Raw genomic sequence first — 19,194 nt, 5'->3', positions numbered from 1 at the left:
GCCTCTTGGTGAGTCCTGGGTATTTAACATTCTACCCTGGACAGCGGCAGGTTGTTGCGCAAGCGCAGCCCATTCAGTCTGCATGAATGCGGAGTGAGGAGAGGACAGGAGCACTGGGAGTACTGGGACTGGGAGGATCGGACCGGACCCGGGTAGGCGGACATGGATGGACAGAACAGCGGCAGCATCTGCTCCCGGCCGCACGGCACCGGGACGCACGGCAGGAAGGAGGAGAAGAAGATCCCCGACAGAGTGACTCTGAAGAAGGAGATCGGGCTGCTGAGCGCCTGCACCATCATCATAGGTGAGGCTGAAAAACAAGGAGATTCCTTCTTCTTTTGATTTAGTGCAGCAGAACTTTACATGAAACTCGTTCTTTATCAGAGCTGTGCTGAAACGGACCAGCTCCTCTGTGGCTGATTATAAGCTGAAAGCTGCACAGGAAACTCACAGCTTGTGGGGGTAGAAAAATGAGGGAGTCCATATTTGTTGTGGGTTCACATCAAATTGAGTTGTAGTGCTTACGTGGCTGAAATACATGAAGTCCAGGAGCAGGCTGTGGTGAAGCAGAAGATCATTGTCTGCTGGAGCAGAAGGAGAAGCTGGGAGCTTTAAAGAGGAGCATCATCCAGGGTGGATGGAGGGGGGAGGCCTGCAGGAGCTCAAGTCTGACTTAAAACTACTGTCAGCTTCAAACGGGCTCTTGTTGTTCCTCCGTTTGATGTTGGGCATGTTTGCAGTGAGCCAATCAGCACCCAAACTGCTTGTGGTGCACAAAAAATAGTTTATCTAAGCTAAATGAGTACTTTTTAAAAAATATATAAACTCTGCTTGGCACACAGACACAAGGAGGAACTTTTATATTGTACTGAGCCTCATACATGGCTGTAGGTTTCCTTCAGCACTGGCGGACAGAATCCTTCAGGGACTGAGCCTGGTGCTGGTGCCAAAAAGTGCAGTTCCTCTAATGTCCACTTGAGGCAGATACTCTCATGTTAAACTGTCCAGCTTTACACGCAGAGAAATAAACTTGTTTACAGCCTGAAGTTTCTGTACAAAGGTTTTATCCACAGAATGTTGGACACAGCCAAGAAGTGGATGCTGCGCACTATGGTGGCCTCAAGATCATTGACGGTGTGCTGTGATGATGAGAGCGTAGTCTGAAAGCAAAGCTGTCGATCTGCATTCTTACCTACGTCTACACTCACAAACTCTGAGTGGGGACTGTGAGAATGACATCACAGATACGAGCAATGGAAATGAGCCTCCTCTCCAGGGTTTCTGGGCTCTCCTTTAGGGACGAAGAGCGAGGAACTGCCCACGCTGAAAGAAACCAGTTGTGGTGGTTCCAGGGGCGTAATTTCCAGGGGGTTAGGAGGGTTATGGCCCCCTCAATAATCAGACCTGGTGAGGTGCTTCTGAAACGAGTTCCAGAGCAGACCCAGGCCTCTCTGGAGAGTCTCTTGGCTGCAAACATGTTTATTTCTGCACTGTAAAAAAAAAAAAAAGTAATATAAAAGTATTTTACAGTGTGCTTTTAATGATATTTTAGAATATCATTAAATCTACATAAATAAATTGTGATTTTACATGTCAAATGTAAAACAACATAAAATCACTGTAAATGTGAAGTTTTTACATGAGAGTCTGTGGGGACGGACTCACTGCTGGAGCCAGGTTCAAGAGGACCGCCGTGGTGGCTTTAGATAGCACAGAGGAGCAAAACAGTGAAGTGGATCAATGCAGGGAGGAGGCTGTGGTTGGTGTATATGTCGGCAGAACTTTGGACTTTAACACAGGATTTTGTTGTTTTTTTCCGTTTTCAAACCAACAGACTGATTTTGTTTTTGTGCATAAACCCAACCATACATACCTGTGCCATATTTTACACTCCCATTAACGTCATTTAGGATGTATGGGGATAAATGACCTTTCTCTTGTGAGGGACAGAAAGTAGGCCCACGGCTTAGCAGCATGGAGTAGCAGGTTTTCCCTAGTAGGTAACGAGGGGCCAGAGCATTAACGGATTTGCTAGTGGAGCTTTGTAGGTGGGGATGATATGTTCCCAGAGGTCAGCGTGAGTTAGAAGTTCTGGACATACTGGAGCTGGAAATCACTAACAGAACTTCATTGTAATAATCGAGGTGGAGACAGAGGCACGGAGGAGAGTCTGCTACAGAATCAATGAGTAATGGCCAAAATCGAAAGGTGTAAAAAAGCTGCTGTGGTGACAGATATGATGAGCGTAGCGTCCAGAACAACACCCAGATTGCAAACCTCGGGGTTCATGTCAATGAGAAGATTTTTAGTCTGCTGGAGTCGGACTCTGGGGCTCACAACCAAGAGCTGTGTTTTATTTCTGTTGAGTTTGAGTAGGTTAGATGACATCCGTGTTTTGATTTCATGCAGACAGTTGCAAGTGATTGTGGGAGGAGCTGAGTGGAGGGTTAGGTACTGAGATAAAGAGGTGTATCATCAGCATAGGAATGTAAGCACAAACTATGGTGGCAGATGATCTGACCAAGGAAGAAAGACAAGAATCAGATCTGGAGTCATTCACAGCCCTGAAAGTCTCCTTTTCTATTTGCTGTCTTACCAGAGTTACTCTAAGTTATCACGATGGGTTATTTTAACCTTGTGGTCTACTAGCAGGCACAAAATGCCTTCTAACAGTATAGCTTAAATAAAATAAAATAGCTCAACAAGGTAAAAACTCCACAAAAGAAGGAGCAGAATTTAATAGAAATGAAATAAATCTTTAACAACTCACCAAGAAAAAACTGTAACAAGGATCTTTATGATGCAGGGAAAGATTTTCCTCATCTGTCCTTGTGGCAGCAGAAACAGATGTTAGAGGAAGTATTCAGATGTATGTCTAGCTGTTCACCACAGTCGTGTGGATGGTCTCTGCATCAGCTGATGGAGGAATCTAAGCAGTGATGGGGGGGAAATTCCCTCATCAAACAATATGGATGCATTAGCTGGAGGTTTAACATCCGAGCAGCAGTAACGTTTTATTTTATATTTTTATATACAACGCCAAATCACAACAACAGTCTCCTCAATGTTCCTTCATGGTCACGTGTCCGGGTTCATGCTGTTATTCCAGTTCCTCAGCTCCTTCTTACCGCTTGGATTAACGTCCCTGTCCACCCAAAACCTCCAAAGGCCTGGTACCCACACTGTGTCTGTGAGGTGTGAGTGCAGCCATGTCTCCATCAAACACATCAAACTACACTCATGATGAGTCTCTCAGTTCACCGAGCTCATCCATGTTATTATCCAAGAAGCTCACATGGTTTCACCTCAGGGTAAAAACACAATGAGTAACTAAAATGTGTTTTATAGGCTTAAACAAGCTGCTGTGATAGGCCGACACTCTGCACACAACGAAACATTTCTGTGGTTTAAAGCAGCTGTCTTTCATTTCTTTTTCACCACAAGTGATCAGTTCAGTTTTCCGGTGTGTAATGAGGATTCCAGCTGTTACGGCCGACCTACAGTGGTTTTATTATCGAGTAAATGGAGTGCTCCAAGGCATTGAACCCAGGCTGCTAACCTGCTGCCTCCGTGGGTGTTGGTGCAGGTCTTGGCTAACTGGACCTCATCCACACTTGGCTTTATGTTTTTTCCCTCCAGAACAAGAGGAAGGTTTTGTGTGCAGAATGCTGAAACACCTTTCCATTCACAGAGAGACGGAGGGAACAAACTGGCTGCTCTGCACGCTGCAGGAAGCTCTGCATCTGAAGTCATGTTTCTGTAGATTAAAACAAACTCAAATCTTTTTTCTTGACCTTTTAATCCCTTCAACGCTGACATGTTTCAGAGAGGAAGCTGCAGGAATGAGCTGCTGCAGAAGGTGAGTCGGTCACTTCCCACCTCTGCAGACTGGAGTGGATAATTTATGTCTGGTTATGTAATGGCTGTGTGTGCCACTTGGCTGCCTTCTGCCACGCTACTGGTAGTGCTGTAGACTGAATGTGTCGGATCTACTGGTACTCCACACTGCATACTGAGGCTCTGGGCAGGAGGAATTGTTCCCATCCTGAGTTATGGCCTTTATGTCCTTCTCTAACTCACTCTGTTATGGAGCTCTTTGTGTCTTTATGTCCTCTATATAAACTCAGAGGGGACCAGTTTGGACTTTGGAGCAGTAGAAATGTTCAGGATGTTCTCTGACAAAGAAGTCACATGTGAGAAGCACGTGCAAGAAGGATGGTGCTATGTGACCAATAAGAGAACAATCAGGACCTGTGGGGTCTCTACCTCCAGCTTCATTCTTTGCATTGTTTTCTGGGTCTCATTTACTCTTTTTTAGTATTTGGCAGATTTCTGGACTGACAGCAAGCAAAAGCCAAATTCTCCTGAATGTATCTCATAAAGCTTGAAGCTCTTCATCCTTCCTTAGAGCTGATGCTTTGGGCGTCCCCTGCAAAATCAATTCTGACTTCTACCTGACTTGCAGACAGGCACACTAACCCCTGATCCTCATGTTTGTGTCACCAGAATACATGAATACAAATGAATGTACAATGTGTCCCCGGCCCAAAACAACAACAACAACAACAACAACAACAACAACAACAACAACAAAAATAAAGATGAAGAGAGAGGAGTTGAGGCGTTTGACAATATGAGACATTATCCATCCATCCATCTTCTGGTTATCAAATTCAGGTGTCCCAGGGCAAGGTGGGAGGGCTCACACACCGGACAGGTCACCCATCTATCACAGGCCTAACAAAACCAGGAAAAAACTAACAAAGTAAACCAGGAAGTAACCAGGAGACTAACATGAAACATGACATAGACAGGACAAGAAAAAAGGCATGAGAAGTAAGAAAACACAAGGAATGATTAAAAACTAATGGCAACCATAACAGCTCACCAACAAAGCACCCCAAAGTGACACATACCTCATGTGACCTGGGTTATTCAACATACAAGATATTAAAGATCTCGACTCCTGTTAAATGTGTCTGATAGGGAACATCATCGGCTCCGGGATCTTCATCTCTCCTAAGGGTGTCCTGGAGCACTCGGGCTCGGTGGGAGTGGCTTTAGTGGTCTGGGTGCTGGGAGGCTGCATCGCTGCGTTGGGCTCCCTCTGCTATGCTGAACTGGGCGTCACCATTCCCAAATCTGGAGGCGACTACTCCTACGTCACAGAGATATTTGGAGGTCTGACGGGGTGAGTGACCCTTTGTGTGTCCAGTACTCTTCACTGAATTAGGATTAGGATGATGGAAATCTAAATGTCAGGGGCCTGAGACTAACCTGAGACTGCTATAAGTGCTTTTAAGTTCAAATGTGGAAATAACATAAAAGAGAAAAGGAGCAAACTCTTTGCCACAGTACTGTACAATAAAGAAATATGACTTTTTATCAGGGTTAATGCCAGTAAATAACTTTCTTGACCAATGTAGGTCAGTCTACATGGACAGGTAAAGGGTGTTGTTCATGTAAATTTTTCTAGTTACGACACTTCGTTGGAAGGACGCAGACTCATTAACTCGAATGTGTGTAGCAGAAGCGTCTCGTTGTGGTGGATGAAGGTGATGCCATCAGGACGCTGCTGCTGCTGCTCGCTTCACACCTCAAATCAAACTGGAGGATGGCCTAAAGTGGGTCATGATACAGAAAGAGATTTCGCTGCAATAGAAACCCGTTACAGTCCTTCTGTCAAAGACATGACGAACAAAAGGAAACAGTTTGGGCCACAGAGCCCGGTTATTCTGGACTGTCTTACGAGTGCCATGAAGACTCCAGAAGTCTAGAGGTTCTTTAGCTGCACTCACACTGGACGTGGTCTTTTTTATATTCACCAGTGAAATCCACGGCGAGGGCTTTGCCTCGTGTTTTGCTGTCCTGCTGAGTTATGGAGAGTTTCTGAATCTGTGTTTGTCACTGAAGCTCCTTCTCTCTTCCAGATTCCTCCTGTTGTGGAGCGCCGTCCTCATCATGTATCCGACCACGCTGGCCGTCATCGCGCTTACCTTCTCCAGCTACATACTGCAGCCGGTCTTCCCAAACTGCGTTCCACCGTACATGGCGACACGGATGCTGTCTGCCACCTGTCTCCGTGAGTGATAACTTTATCAAACACACTTTGATCAGTGTGAGGCCAGTTCATCAAGTCAGAAGAATTGCTTCATTGTTTTGTCTTCTGTGGAAAACCTATAAGGTCGATCCTTCAGGCCCACAGGAGATGCAGTACGAATCGGGATGTATATAACAGGCAACACCTCGGACGCTGTAGTGATGAAACACATTTCCAACCAAATTCGTTGTCCCAGAAACTTTTTCTAAAAGGTGCCTTTAGACTGTTTGATTCAAATGGCAGATTTTCATGGCGTATCAGAATATACATTCACCTGCATTAATATTTGTTGTACCTCAACCAAGATCCTTTTGGTACCCATCAACAGGCTTCTGGTATAATTCTTCTTGGAAAAGTCAGTAGAGTTCATGTATATTGTTTGGTTTCCTGTCACAGACTCAACTGTTAAGCTTATATCACAAATTTTCAGCAGCGTTGAGGTCGAGGCTTTGGGAGGCCCATTCCATAAGCTTAATGCTAACTTGGTTTATCCAAATGCAGTGTTTGGGATCATTGTCCTGTTGGAACCCAAGACTGTGTCCAAGTTTCACCCATGTAGCTGTTGGTTGGAGAAGTTGAAGATTGTGGAGGTAGTCCTCCTTCTTTATTCCATCCACTTTGTCTAATGTACCAGAACCACTGGCAGTGAAACAGCCCAGAGCGTGATGCTGCCACCGCCATGCGTCACAGCTGCAGTGTTCTCAGGGTTGAAAGCCTCACCTTTGCTCCTCCAATCAGCTCCATCTTTGTCTCGTCTGACCATCAAACTTTTCTCCAGACGCCGTTTGGCTCGTCCACGTGGGCAGATTTCAGTTGAGCTCGTTGATTTTGGAGCAGGAGCTTCTTTCTTGGTCCATGGAGATGTGAGACTGGCTTCACTGTGGAAGTGACACTGGTGTTCCAGCAGATTCTAGTCCAATGGCAGGCTATGTTCCTGAACATAACATAATAATGGCCCGGGTAGTTCCTGAACATCCTAACAGTTTCCTGTCATCTGAGGGGGACAGTCTGGGTGTCTCCCAGACCTCAGTGGGGACAGATCTGAGTAACTTGTACTTGTGTGATCTTGGATCCTTGCTCAGAAACGGCTCAGAGAGACTTTCCCAACTTGTGTAAATCTGCAGTTCTGCTTTTCAGATCTTCACTGAGATGGCTGGACTTTCCCATTGTTCCCAGTATTGGTCAATCCAGTGAATGCTGTCAAACAAATCCTTTTTATGCTGCAGAGAGAATCTGTCAGTCGTAATTAACCATGATCACTAATGAGAAGCTAACAGGCCTCGGCCAAGTTTAAAGACATTGTAGAACCTCCAACATCATTTATCACAAGCTTTCAGCATGTGCACGTAAACATCAAAATCAATTCAGACTTGAGCACCCAGATCCTGTTTTTAAGTTTTTTAAACAGTCCATGCTGGAAGAAGAACCGTTCAAAGAAATCATTAAAAGCCCAAAATGACTGTGAGGTTCAAGCCTGTGACGAGTGGATGGAAACCTCTGACCTCAGCTGTGTCCCATGATACTGCTGCTCAGCATTCATCTTTAGAAACAGTTGTGCTGATCAGAAACATACTGGTTGCTCTTTTTAACAGAGCTTGAATGTGTTTCCAGATTTGGGGGATTTTGTCTGGAGTGGCCAACGGGAAGAATGAATAAGGCAGAAATTCTGTGTAAAAAAAAGCCTTTAATAAAAAAAATCACATGTTCGGTGTGATGCAGCGTGGAGAATTACGTCATGGAGCTGCAGATTGCGGCTTGCGAGTCTGCCGTGCTGCTCGTTGTGTGCTCATCTTCCCTCTGTGCTCCAGAGAGCAGTGATGCAGCATTACTTGAATGTCGGAGGAGAGTAAAGTGTGTTAAAATGCTTCTAATAAAAAATGCATTGGAATCCTGGAGGAGGAAGAAGAGCAGGACCAGGAGATGAGATGAGCTAAAATCATTTAAACCCTCCGAATCAAAGATTATCCATGTTTTGTCTGTCAGTGTGTCCATTATTCAGCATCATGTGTGTGGCAGTTTACAGTTTCTATAGAGCGGTTTGGTGCTCAGGGTGTGAATGAACTGAAGAAGCAGCAGCAGAGGGATGTTTGTTTCACATTCTGCTTGAAAGCAAACAGTTTGCACAAAGCTGAGTGTTTATAGCTGCTCTGAAAGGCTACACTCCAAAGCAGAGTCAAAAGTCTGCCTTCATAGAGAGCGACAAAGTGCAGTGAATGGTAGAAATGAGCATAATGGCACACACTTTTGAACAAACCCTCGTCGAAGGCTTTCATGCTGTTAAACTCAGTTGTTCACACATGAAGTGAGCTCTGTGTAAAGAACGAGAAGAAAGACGGCGAGAAAAGTGACCCGGCTGCTTTCTCTGCTCCTCGGCTCTGCAGATTTTCTGCCCTCTCACGGCTGTCCAGCATTTCTGTTACACAGTTCAAATCATGGCAGTTTCATGTATTTATAAACTCTGTATAAAAGTGCATTAAAGTCACACGTGGTCACACATGGTTTTGGGAGGTCCAGTCATGAAACCTCAGTGCTGAAATTTTGGTCACCGTGTGTGTTTTATGGAGGTAGAAGTGACAACAGCACAGACGCTCCAGTTAGCTGAGCGAAGTCTGTCTATAGAGAGCAAAACTGTGTTTGTATCAGCTGCAAACATTTGTTTTTCTGCTGTAGTTTGAACTTTGGACATCAGAGGAAGTGCAGCTCTTTTAACACTTGCCAGTTTTTATATACATTTGTACTCCAGCACATAACAACAGGAATCTAATAGATGGCTGTAAACTGTCAGTACAGGGTCATTTCCATGTTACCTGGACCTTTGCAAAGACTGTCTGAATGTCTCAAACAGTTACTGCTTGTCAGCACTGAATTAAGCTGTTAGACACATTAACATGGAGGACATAAGCTAACTCTTTGGTCCCATTCCTTTCACTGTGAAGTTGTCCGTGAGGGGACTGTCTCCTCCTGGGTTTGGACTGATGGCCTTGGCTTGTTAGGTAAATGTGTAAGCTACTACACTATGGAGTGACTGGAAAGGCTGGCTATAAAAACTCTGCAAGTTCACTAATCCAGTGGGGTAAAATAAAAACTCTTAGATCTGAGAAAAAATCTTAAAAGCAGGGTGTGACTCGAAAAATTCAGCTGTTTTTATCAAGAATTGATTCAAAGACAGCGAGTGTCATTAGACGTTTAAGGACAGTCAGTGAGGACAGCCCGAGCAGAGGTCACGACCCCTCGGGCTGCCTAATTGGTTGATGTCTTGTAACTGGCTGCAAATGCCTGATCAATGAGTAAATAATGTCTGAGCTGGAATCTGAAGAGAGACAGCTGGACTCCTGACGCCCTCCTTCACACTCGTTCTTGGAACGGGATCCTGAAACGTGAGCTCGATCCGGCCTCCTCGGAGGGTGGCCGAGGGGCACCCAGACGGTTTTGTTCGCCCTTCGCAACGGAAGTGGTTTGTTTTGTGTGGCTGACAGCCTGCCTTTGTGCCGGAGAGCGAGGCCACCATGAGAGCGAGCAGGGGAAAGCCGCTGACAGTGATAGACGAGGTGAAACAATCACGCCCTCTCTCACTCGGCCTTTTCCCACATTCCTGCCTCCCAGGGTAACCGGCTGCTGCCGCCCACTGCCGGTGAGAGTACCCGCACTGGGACCGCCTGATGGAGACCAGATACTGCTGCTGATCTTATTAAAGGAGCACTCCACCGGCTTTACGTGTTGATCTCAGTCCAGACCAGCAACCTTTGGTCAGTCTCCAGTGATGTCCAGCTCAGTCCCAGTCAGACGGGGACTGGTGATCCAAACCTGTGTTGTCCTCTTACCCAGACAGGTCTTACTCCAGGAGGCCTTTCCTCCTTGCCTTGAGGAAAGGCCATCGCTAGCAGCTTAGAGGTTCCACTCCAGATGTTTCTGTCTGGATTGACTTCCATAGCCTTTTCCTTGACTCTCAAAGAAATCAGAGTTGTCCTTCCCCCCAATCAGGGCTGTCAAACATAAGCCCCGAGGGCCCACCATAGGGCTTTGGGAAATGTGAAGGAGGGCTTAAATTTTAAACTTTTTTCCATCATTATTTTTTAACTCTCAGCCCAGATGTGGCTCCACAGAGCGGTGACCTCCAGCATGCAGCTGTGAACAGGAGCACCTGAGCCCAGAAGGATTGAGCTTAGAGACACGTTACTGCTTATTGGTGGTTCATTTAAAAGTTTCATTAATGTGTGGAGGTTATTTAGCTGTGCAGAAAGAAAATAACAAATCCTAAGCATTCATTTCCTGAGGAGAGCTTTCTGCAGTAATAAACCCCCCTCAGAATCAGCTGATAGTTTTTGATCTTTAATGGAGACGTGCCAAGTTTGACCTTTAAACTGTAGAGATGTTCTGAGCACTCTCTGTCCTCCCGAGTGTGTCGTTAACGAGGTTCTGTGCTCGCCTCAGTGCTGCTGACCTGGGTGAACTGCTCCAGCGTCCGCATGGCCACCAGGATCCAGGACGTCTTCACGGTGGGGAAGCTGATGGCGTTGGGCCTCATCATTGTAGTTGGTCTGGTCCAGATCTTCAATGGTAAATCTGCCAGCCCTCAACAGATCTGACGCTTTTCCACTTCCTGAGGTAAAGCTAAAAGCTCTGATGTCTCATGTAACCACCAGGAAACTACGAGGCACTGACGCCTCAGGTGGCCTTCTCTCTGGAGAGGACGCCGTCGGTTGGGCAGATCGCGCTCGCCTTCCTGCAGGCGTCCTTCGCCTTCAGCGGCTGGAACTTCCTCAACTACGTGACAGAGGAGGTGGTCGAACCCAGACGGTGAATATTCACACTTCTCATCACCGTGGTTTTGCTTTCACAAATTATTGGGAATGTTCTGAAGATATGTAAGTGCCCAAACACGAGAACTTCATCCAAATGAAACTTTAAAGGAAACGTCAGACATCAAGGAAAATCAAGGAGACTGGAAAGTGAGAAACTAGCCTGCTTACAGTAACCAGATCACCACCAACTCATCAAAAGGTCCTACTTAGCAAATGAGATTGTTAATGTGCTGCAATTTTTTTTTGTTCTGCAGATTAATCGACAACTGCTGAGACCAAAATATAATCTGAAAACTAATCTTGCACTTTTGTAATCCTCTGTCAATCAAACCAAATGATGTCTAACACTTCCTTTAATGTTTGTTTTTGGCTGCTACAACTTTCTTTTTTCAGCAGAGTGATGCTCCATGATCCTCATTATTTCTCCGTTTTTATTCACCACGACCGTGTTAAATAAGACGTGGTAACACTTTATAAAAACCGGCTGTGAGGCTTACAGGTTCACGCTTTTCTTTATTTCTTTATTTATTGCTTTCTGTTTGCTAAGACACACAAGAACAACAGAAAAATGACATCTAGTAGGAAAGAATGAGGCTTAAGGTCATTGCTGATGATGACTGAGACCTGACAGGGTTAATAAATGGAAAATTTCTAGTTAATTAACTTTTATGTTCAGTAATAGGTAAATGGATCGGAAACCATACAGCTGGTGTACATTGATGAGTCAGAGGGACTTCTGTTTCCTTTTGTCTGCCCCTCGGCTCTTCACTGTTGGAGTTACTTAAAAAAGTCATGTATTACACACAGGACCGATGCTGAAGGCCTGTGAGGCCGCAGCAGTTTTCATGTAAAATAATTATTTAACTATTTATTATTTTATGATTTTTCCACTGCTTGGAACAGTACTACAGTTTAGTTAACTGTCAGGTTGCCATTTATCACTGATGGTTATTATGACGTGTTACCAAATATGTGAGTAAAATATAAATATATGCAACTTCCTTTAAAGTGGATCCTTTCTGCTCATTTCCATGTTTTCATTCTTGGGCTCTGCTAGAGGAGCTTTGCATGAGTCACAGTTCAAAATAATCCTCCTCTGTCTCATACTGGGCTGTGTTGCAGACCCTCAGCTCATCCTCTGTCTGAAACGAGATGTTTAGCTCCTCCCCTTTTAAATCAACTTTCTTCTGATCGGTTGATGGAAAATTGGAAGAGAAGTGGGAGGGGCTCTTTTTGCCTGAGATGATCAAATTAGGGACATGCCCTGTCCGTGACATCATACAGAGCTAGGAGTAAAAAAAAACCTGTGAAGCCTGAGATTCTGTCTCACAGGGACTTCCTGTGCAGACATTGATCTAAAACTTTAATTTCATGCTCTACAGTAAAAGTTTCACAGGTTAGAGTTAAAATATATTAGTGCTTTTTCTTAAATCTGTAAACTTTGTAAAGTATTGTATTATTTAATTAGTTAAGTCTGTTACTGTTAATGTCTTGGAGCAACCACATAATTTCCTTGGGGATAATTAAAGTATTCCGAACATGCACCACAGGGACGTGCCATATATGACGGGAAATAAGCCGAATATTTCCACTTTGAAAGGAGTCTGCTGTCTGGTGGTCAGCTCACTCGTTTCAGTGAGCTGACCACCAGACCTTCCTGCTTGAAAAGCTCATCCCTCAACTTCACATGTGGTTGTAAATGTTTTGGTTTGGACTGTGTCGTCTGTGCATGGTGCGTGGCCTCGGTCAGGAATCTACCTCGTGCCATCTACATCTCCATCCCATTGGTGACCTTTGTGTACACGCTCACCAACATCGCCTACTTCTCCTCCATGTCGCCTGAGGAGCTGCTGTCATCCAATGCTGTGGCTGTAGTGAGTAACATGGAAATCATGGTCTCGATGTCCAACTCTGCTGAAAATGACGTGTTCATGCAACCAAACTGCTTTTTAAATTGTGTTTCGAGGGGAAAGGTAGAAAGGGAGCAGTCATGTGTAACACAAAGACAGACAAAGCCTGCATTTGGAGACATAGCCTGATGAACCAGGTAAAGTTAACCACTATTAAAGGGGTAGGCCCTCCCACAGCTAAATTTACACATTTTTCCTCTGACATGTTGTGCTGGTTATGCAGCTGAGTTATATCCCCCAGTGTTGGAGAGAGCACCACATACTAAATACCCTATAAAATACATTAACATTTAGGATTTACAAAGTAGTCAAATATGCACACACAGACTGAAAACCCTCCCACAACACATTGTAAAACCTTTACACGTATACATGCAATCAGTAACCAATCAGTGTTAAGCTTTGGTTATGGAGAGGACTCAAAGTCAAGAAAATAAAACTCAACAAAAAGTGTCTTCATATCCCAACGTTCTGATGAAAAAGAAAGTTTGGTTGATTCTGACTAAATCAGACTCATGGGTACCTGTCCCGTTGTTCCAGTGTGCTTAAAAGTGAGGCAATCTATTTCAGCTTAGCTCAGCCAATCAGAGTCTGCGGGAACAGATTAAAAGAACACCGCTGTGGTCTGAACGTGTTGGTCAATCTTTCTGTTGTTCTGCTCTCCAGACGTTTGGTGAGAAGCTGCTGGGAATGTTCTCCGTCATCATGCCGATCTCTGTGGCTCTGTCTACCTTTGGAGGAATCAACGGCTACCTGTTCACGTCTTCCAGGTGAGCCGGACTTCCTGTTTTTCTGTGGTTTTGAATAATGAAGCAGCTGCTAAGTTTGGGCTGGTTTTCCTATCAACAGGTTGTGCTTCTCGGGAGCTAGAGAAGGTCACCTCCCCAGCCTGCTGGCCATGATCCACTATAAGAAATGTACGCCCATCCCCGCCCTGCTTGTCTGCGTATGTACACATTGATATTACAGAAGTCTCAGTTTCAGTGCTTTCTACACATAAACAGTATTTTAATTGTTTTTAACTGCACAGTGCTGTTTTTAAGTATTTTTATAAAATTTCTCCCTAACTCTGTGAGCTTTAAGTCCCATTACCTCTAACCCTGAACCCAGCGCTATCAGCGTATCAGATTTGTAGCTTTTAAAAAATCAAACTAAATCAAAAAGTGTTTGCATATTTAAAAAAATAATTATTTTCTTTTCCTCCAGAACCTACAGCTACGGTTAAATAGATTTTCACAAACAGATGTGTCAGTCTGCAGGAGAGTGACCAATTTGGGACCAAAGGTTTTTAAAACCTTTTTTTTTTTTAATTTAAACAAACTGCTTGTGTGGACTCCCTTCTTTAACCAGTTTGGTTGTTTGTCCGGGACAAAAGGAGCTGAATTGGGGAGGCACAGTGTTGTGATAAAACTTGGCAACTTGGCATGGTTTCTAAAACAAGTGTCCATAGGTGGCAAGAGAACCTGTTACAATAGCTAAACAAAGGTAAACAAAAAGAAAACGATCAAATTTTTCTTATTATTTTTCTGATTTTTTGTTTTTCTTATAACTCTCAGAATAAAGCCACATCCTGGTTTAAGCGGACATACAGCAAATATAGACTTAAAATGTTAAAGTTGGTCACCAGATTGACTTTGCTGGGTGTTACCAAAGTGGCCCGTCCAACCAAAGTCTGCATGTGGGAAAAACTTTCAAAAACTCTTCTTCAGTCATGTTCACGCAGTCACGTCTAACCTTGTGTTACAGTGCACAGCCACCATCATCATACTCTGCATTGGAGAGACACACAATCTGATCAACTACGTCTCCTTCATCAACTACCTGTCATACGGTGTTACCATCGCAGGCCTGCTGTACTACCGCTGGAAGAAACCCAACTTGTACCGACCCATCAAGGTGAACCCAGCAGGCTTCTACCATCTGTTACCTGTTAACTGTTCATATCTGCAACTCGTCAGGTTTCACTGACTTCCCATCATGTACTTGCTGTCTTCTACAGGTGAACCTGCTGGTTCCTGTGTGCTACTTGATGTTCTGGGCAGTGCTGCTGGGATTCAGTCTTTACTCTGAGCCAGTGGTTTGCGGTGTTGGACTAGTCATCATGCTTACGGGTGTACCTGTCTACTTCCTGGGTGTGCATTGGAAAGAGAAACCAAAGTGTATCTATAACTTCATTGGTGAGTTTCTAAAGAAATTACTTTGTAGGGTTTAATTTGACTTGTTTTAATACAACTTGTGATTTTATCTTTCTGCAGAGAGGGCGACACATGTGGGCCAGAGGTTGTGTTTTGTGGTCTTTCCTCAGCTCGACCCCATCGAGCTCGCCAGTCCTCCAGAGTGGACTGACCGCTCATCAGGCAGGGGAAGCGTGTCTGTCAATTCTTAAAACTCTTATCTGGAAACAAAAAGATCTTCTGGTTTTGTTTTTTTTATCCTGTTTTTACTGATCATCAAACAAGTCCAGACCCTGTTCCAGTCATGGGAGCTCTGTCTGATTTTTGAACCTTTGAGACTCTGATTTTTGTTTTTCTAAAGTTGAGTGGAATGCCCGCTGTTCTGTGTGGGCTGCGTACAGTTTTTTCTCTCCATCTACTTTTATACTAAGTCTTCAAGTACACCATCCTAATGCCAACAGTTTCACGCCGTGGACGGACTTTTTATTTCCACTTTGGAACCATCTGTTCCTCCTTTGGTAACACGACAGAACAGTGTCTCTCTCTGAATGTTGCTGGTATTTTATTGTGCCTTCAGGTCTTTTCACACCAAGTTTTTCCTACAGTTGGAAAACTGCAAAAAAAACTTGCACATTGTTTGTTAAAGTCACTAAAAACAGCCAACTCCTTTCTCATTTTCAGATCCATCCATGCCACCAGTGTGTCATGGGGCTCTTTTAAGATGCACCAATAAAGAAGTGATACTGGAACAGCAGGCTAGATGCTTTAGATTTGGCTAGATTTAGAACCTAGGCTGAAGTCAAAGATAGCTGTTGTGATAAATTTTGTTTTTTTTGTCTGTCTTCTTGGATATTTGCCCCATTCGTTTTCATTTGCCTGAGCAAAATTTTTCTTCAGACCAATCTACTATCTGCTGATTAGTTCCCATGCATTAAAAATGAAGATTTTACATGTTTAAATGGGGAAAATGATCCACATTTGGAGGCAGGAGGCGTTGGCATTAATCATTTCACTGCTCACAGTTTGAGTCCTGGGAGAGATTTTTTTTTCCTTGCTGCTCTAGTAAAGTGGACTGATTCTGCTTTTCCTTATTTGTAGTCATACATCTGCTGTGCTGGAAGTTCATATGAAATATGGGAAATTTGGGAATGGCACACACATGGCTCTGTATGATGTCAGCAAGCACAGATATTCCTAATGTGGCCTGATTAGACCTAAACTTCACCCACTTTCTGTTCAAACCTTCTATTTGGGGCAGCCAATCAGAAAAAAGTTACTGTCTTGTTTCAGACAGTGAACGAAATGTGGGGCTTCACCAAGGCCGAGCATAAAATAAAGGATTATTTTCCTCTAGAAGAGTCCTTGAATGTAAATATGGAGCTGCAACATTAATAATAACACCTTGTCGTTGTCCCAAGGAGTCACCACAGCAGATGGAGCTGCATATTTCCATTTGGTGAAACTGCAGCCCCCCCCCATTTAATCCAGGTTTGGGATTGGTATAATCTTAACCCTGTAGGTTTGTAGCTCCTCCTCCTGGTCTTGAACCAGGGAGCTTGTGTGTGTAAGACAAACGTTAAACCACCACATCAGCCCCCAAACTGTTACGTGTTAATCAGAATGAGTTACAGATTTTACTTTTTAAATAAATAGAAAAGTAACGTTAGGAAAGGATGACATTACAGACTGTGTGCAAGACGTCAGAGCAGGTGTTTGGTGAAAATTTCAGACTTGGTGTGAAAAGCTCTTTATTTGGTGAAATGTGTATAAAATGTGGTGTATTAACTGATTCACTGTTAGAGATTTTAATATATTTGTGAGTGCCTTTTTGCTTTGTTTGTTGCATAGATTGTCTGAGAATTACTTTGGTGTCCTGTTGACTGTTTCTGTGTCACTATAAAAAGAAACCTGCTGTAAATAAACCAGACGGAGCACAAAGCACTGGCACATCCAAAAGACCGAGGGCAAACTCAAGCTTAAAAAATGTTGCTAACAAACTAGTTGTGCTCACGTTACCTGCTGCTCTCATGGATGGATCACATGATGCTGTGACCGTGAGTGCATTCAGACATAGGATTTGTGTAATCCACAGCAGTCTAACACGCTGTGGCACTTTATGTTGTGCATGTAAAGTGTTGCTAATGCAGGATGTTACTGAGACAGAATTGGCCCTTCTTGCAGTCACATCTGCTGGTCAGGTTGGAGCTGTACTGTTAGCAAAGCTTCTCACCTTTGCTAACAGTACAAAACCATCTTTCTTCAATTTCCTGCTCTGTGCAGTTTCTGATTATGCAACGTGTTATTCTGAGAAACTGTGAACAAGACCCTCTTTCAGTTCTAAGGTTTTCTGGATTAGGACATAAAAAATCATCTGGTCTTTAGCAGGTTCTAAACATATTACACTGTGTCAGCAGCACGAGGCAGCATGCAGAAACGGGCCTCATGCATTCAGCAGCTTCGAGAAGCTCCTTTAGCAGTAATAAGTTGCAGTGATGATTTCCTGTGTGACTTATCAGTCTCTCACATCACTGTGGAGGAGTTTTGGTTTCTTTGCCTCATTGAGGTCTGCAGCATTAAGCTCTTTGAGGACTGGACTTTGAAACGTTGCAGCAGCTCGATGCTTTTCTTCTTCAGCCGTTCTGCTGCTGTGCTTGGATCATCGTCCTGCTGAAGACCCAGTTTGGTCCAAGCTTCAGCTGTGGGACACCCGGCCTCACACTGACTCTAGAATACTTTGGTATACAGAGAAGTTTGTGGTCTAATCAGATCATCATCCCTCCACCACCATGCTGACAGCTGCTATGGGGTGTTCAGTTTTGTAAATTATGGAGAGATATCTCCACCTGTCCAAAGGACATTGCCTTGAGGTTTGTTCGATTTCAGCTTCATAAACCTGAGCCATGCTGTGATGCTGTCCCTGACTCTACTGAAGCCTGTAGAGTCAGAGATGGAGATCTTGATGGGGGGGTTTTCACCTCCAAACCAGCAAACTGCCACAACTTCAGCTTTTATAGAGCTGCTTACACCGGCTGAGGATCATCTACTCAGGTGCATCTGATTAACTCACCTTTTAATTCCTATGGAAGCAGTGAGGATGGACTTTTTCACACACTGCTTCTGTGTTTTGGCCTCATTTGTTCAGTAAATACTGACACAGTGTGATGTGTAATACTGTTCATCTGAAGCTGACCTAATTTTAAAACCTTCTAAGGACCAGCTGAGTTTTTATGATGTCTACCCTAAAATTAAAAGAGAGTGTACTTTCTTTTTATGACTGTGTGTTTTTCTGTGTTTGCTCTCAAGCAGCTGTGCTGTTGGACAATAACAGTACGAGGAAGCCTTAACATTTCTATGTGCGCCCTTTTATTCATGTGTTTTTTGTTACACCATATAGTATAATCCACTACACTGTGCACTTAATGAGTCATAGTTATCCCAAATGATTTTTAATCCCTCAGGTTATGGCAATTTGCAGTGTAAAGCAGCAGGGATGAGAATTCACACGTCCAAGTCAGAGGCCATGGTTGTTATCCAGACGCAGGGCTGGGCTCTGTGCTGATGAGAAGCTGCAGTATCTTGTGTGCTGTTCTTGAGTAAGAGGAGAGCAAGAGACTGACGCAGCCTCTGCAGTGATGCAGACGCTGTATCGCTCCGTTATGATGAAGAGCCACAACAGATCAATGCAAGTCACAGAGGGACTAGAAATTACAAAATTAATATCATTTTTTATTGAATGAGACTTGAAACTAATGATTAAATCAGGAAGTCATCAGGAGCATGTTTGTTGCAGTCACAGAGAGAGGATGCTGAGGGCGGTTTTACCATAGACCCAACTTCAGATTGGCTATATAATAATAATAATAATAATAATACATTTTATTTAAAAATAGCGCCTTTCAGAGCACCCAAGGACACTGTACAATAAATACACAATAATAAGAGTAACAGATAAAAGTTAAAAGCATGCAGAGGTTTAAACATAAGCTATTTTAAACAGGTGAGTTTTGAGGGTGGACTTAAAAAGAGGGAATGAAGTATATCAGTAGAGGGGCCTAATTCTGTTCAGACAACAATAAAAAAAAATCTAAAATCCAGCTGTATTCACTTTGCAAATTATAGCTGGTGTCTCCACTCGTATTGATACACACATTTTCATGTTGTAAATTTCTTGTAAAGCATTCGGTGTTTACAGTGGGATCATCACACTG

At 43.8% G+C, this 19,194-nt stretch overlaps 1 protein-coding gene across 1 annotated transcript; it reads left to right on the top strand.

The window, feature by feature from the left end:
• Positions 1 to 86: 86 nt before the first annotated feature.
• On the top strand, positions 87 to 18,330 carry slc7a10b (solute carrier family 7 member 10b). Its single transcript, XM_026172427.2, is given in 12 exon segments — positions 87 to 160; positions 162 to 304; positions 4,987 to 5,191; positions 5,931 to 6,082; positions 10,532 to 10,657; positions 10,744 to 10,897; positions 12,653 to 12,776; positions 13,479 to 13,582; positions 13,662 to 13,758; positions 14,559 to 14,708; positions 14,812 to 14,989; positions 15,068 to 18,330. Coding segments are annotated over 12 exon segments (1,638 nt in total). The 3' UTR covers positions 15,199 to 18,330.
• The last annotated feature ends 864 nt before the right edge of the window (positions 18,331 to 19,194 follow it).

Source organism: Astatotilapia calliptera, chromosome 7, assembly GCF_964374335.1.
Source record: "Astatotilapia calliptera chromosome 7, fAstCal68.1, whole genome shotgun sequence".
In the NCBI taxonomy this organism is placed as follows: domain Eukaryota; kingdom Metazoa; phylum Chordata; class Actinopteri; order Cichliformes; family Cichlidae; genus Astatotilapia; species Astatotilapia calliptera.
The sequence above is the reverse complement of the archived record's forward strand: the minus strand, read 5'-3'. Positions and strand labels throughout refer to the sequence as shown.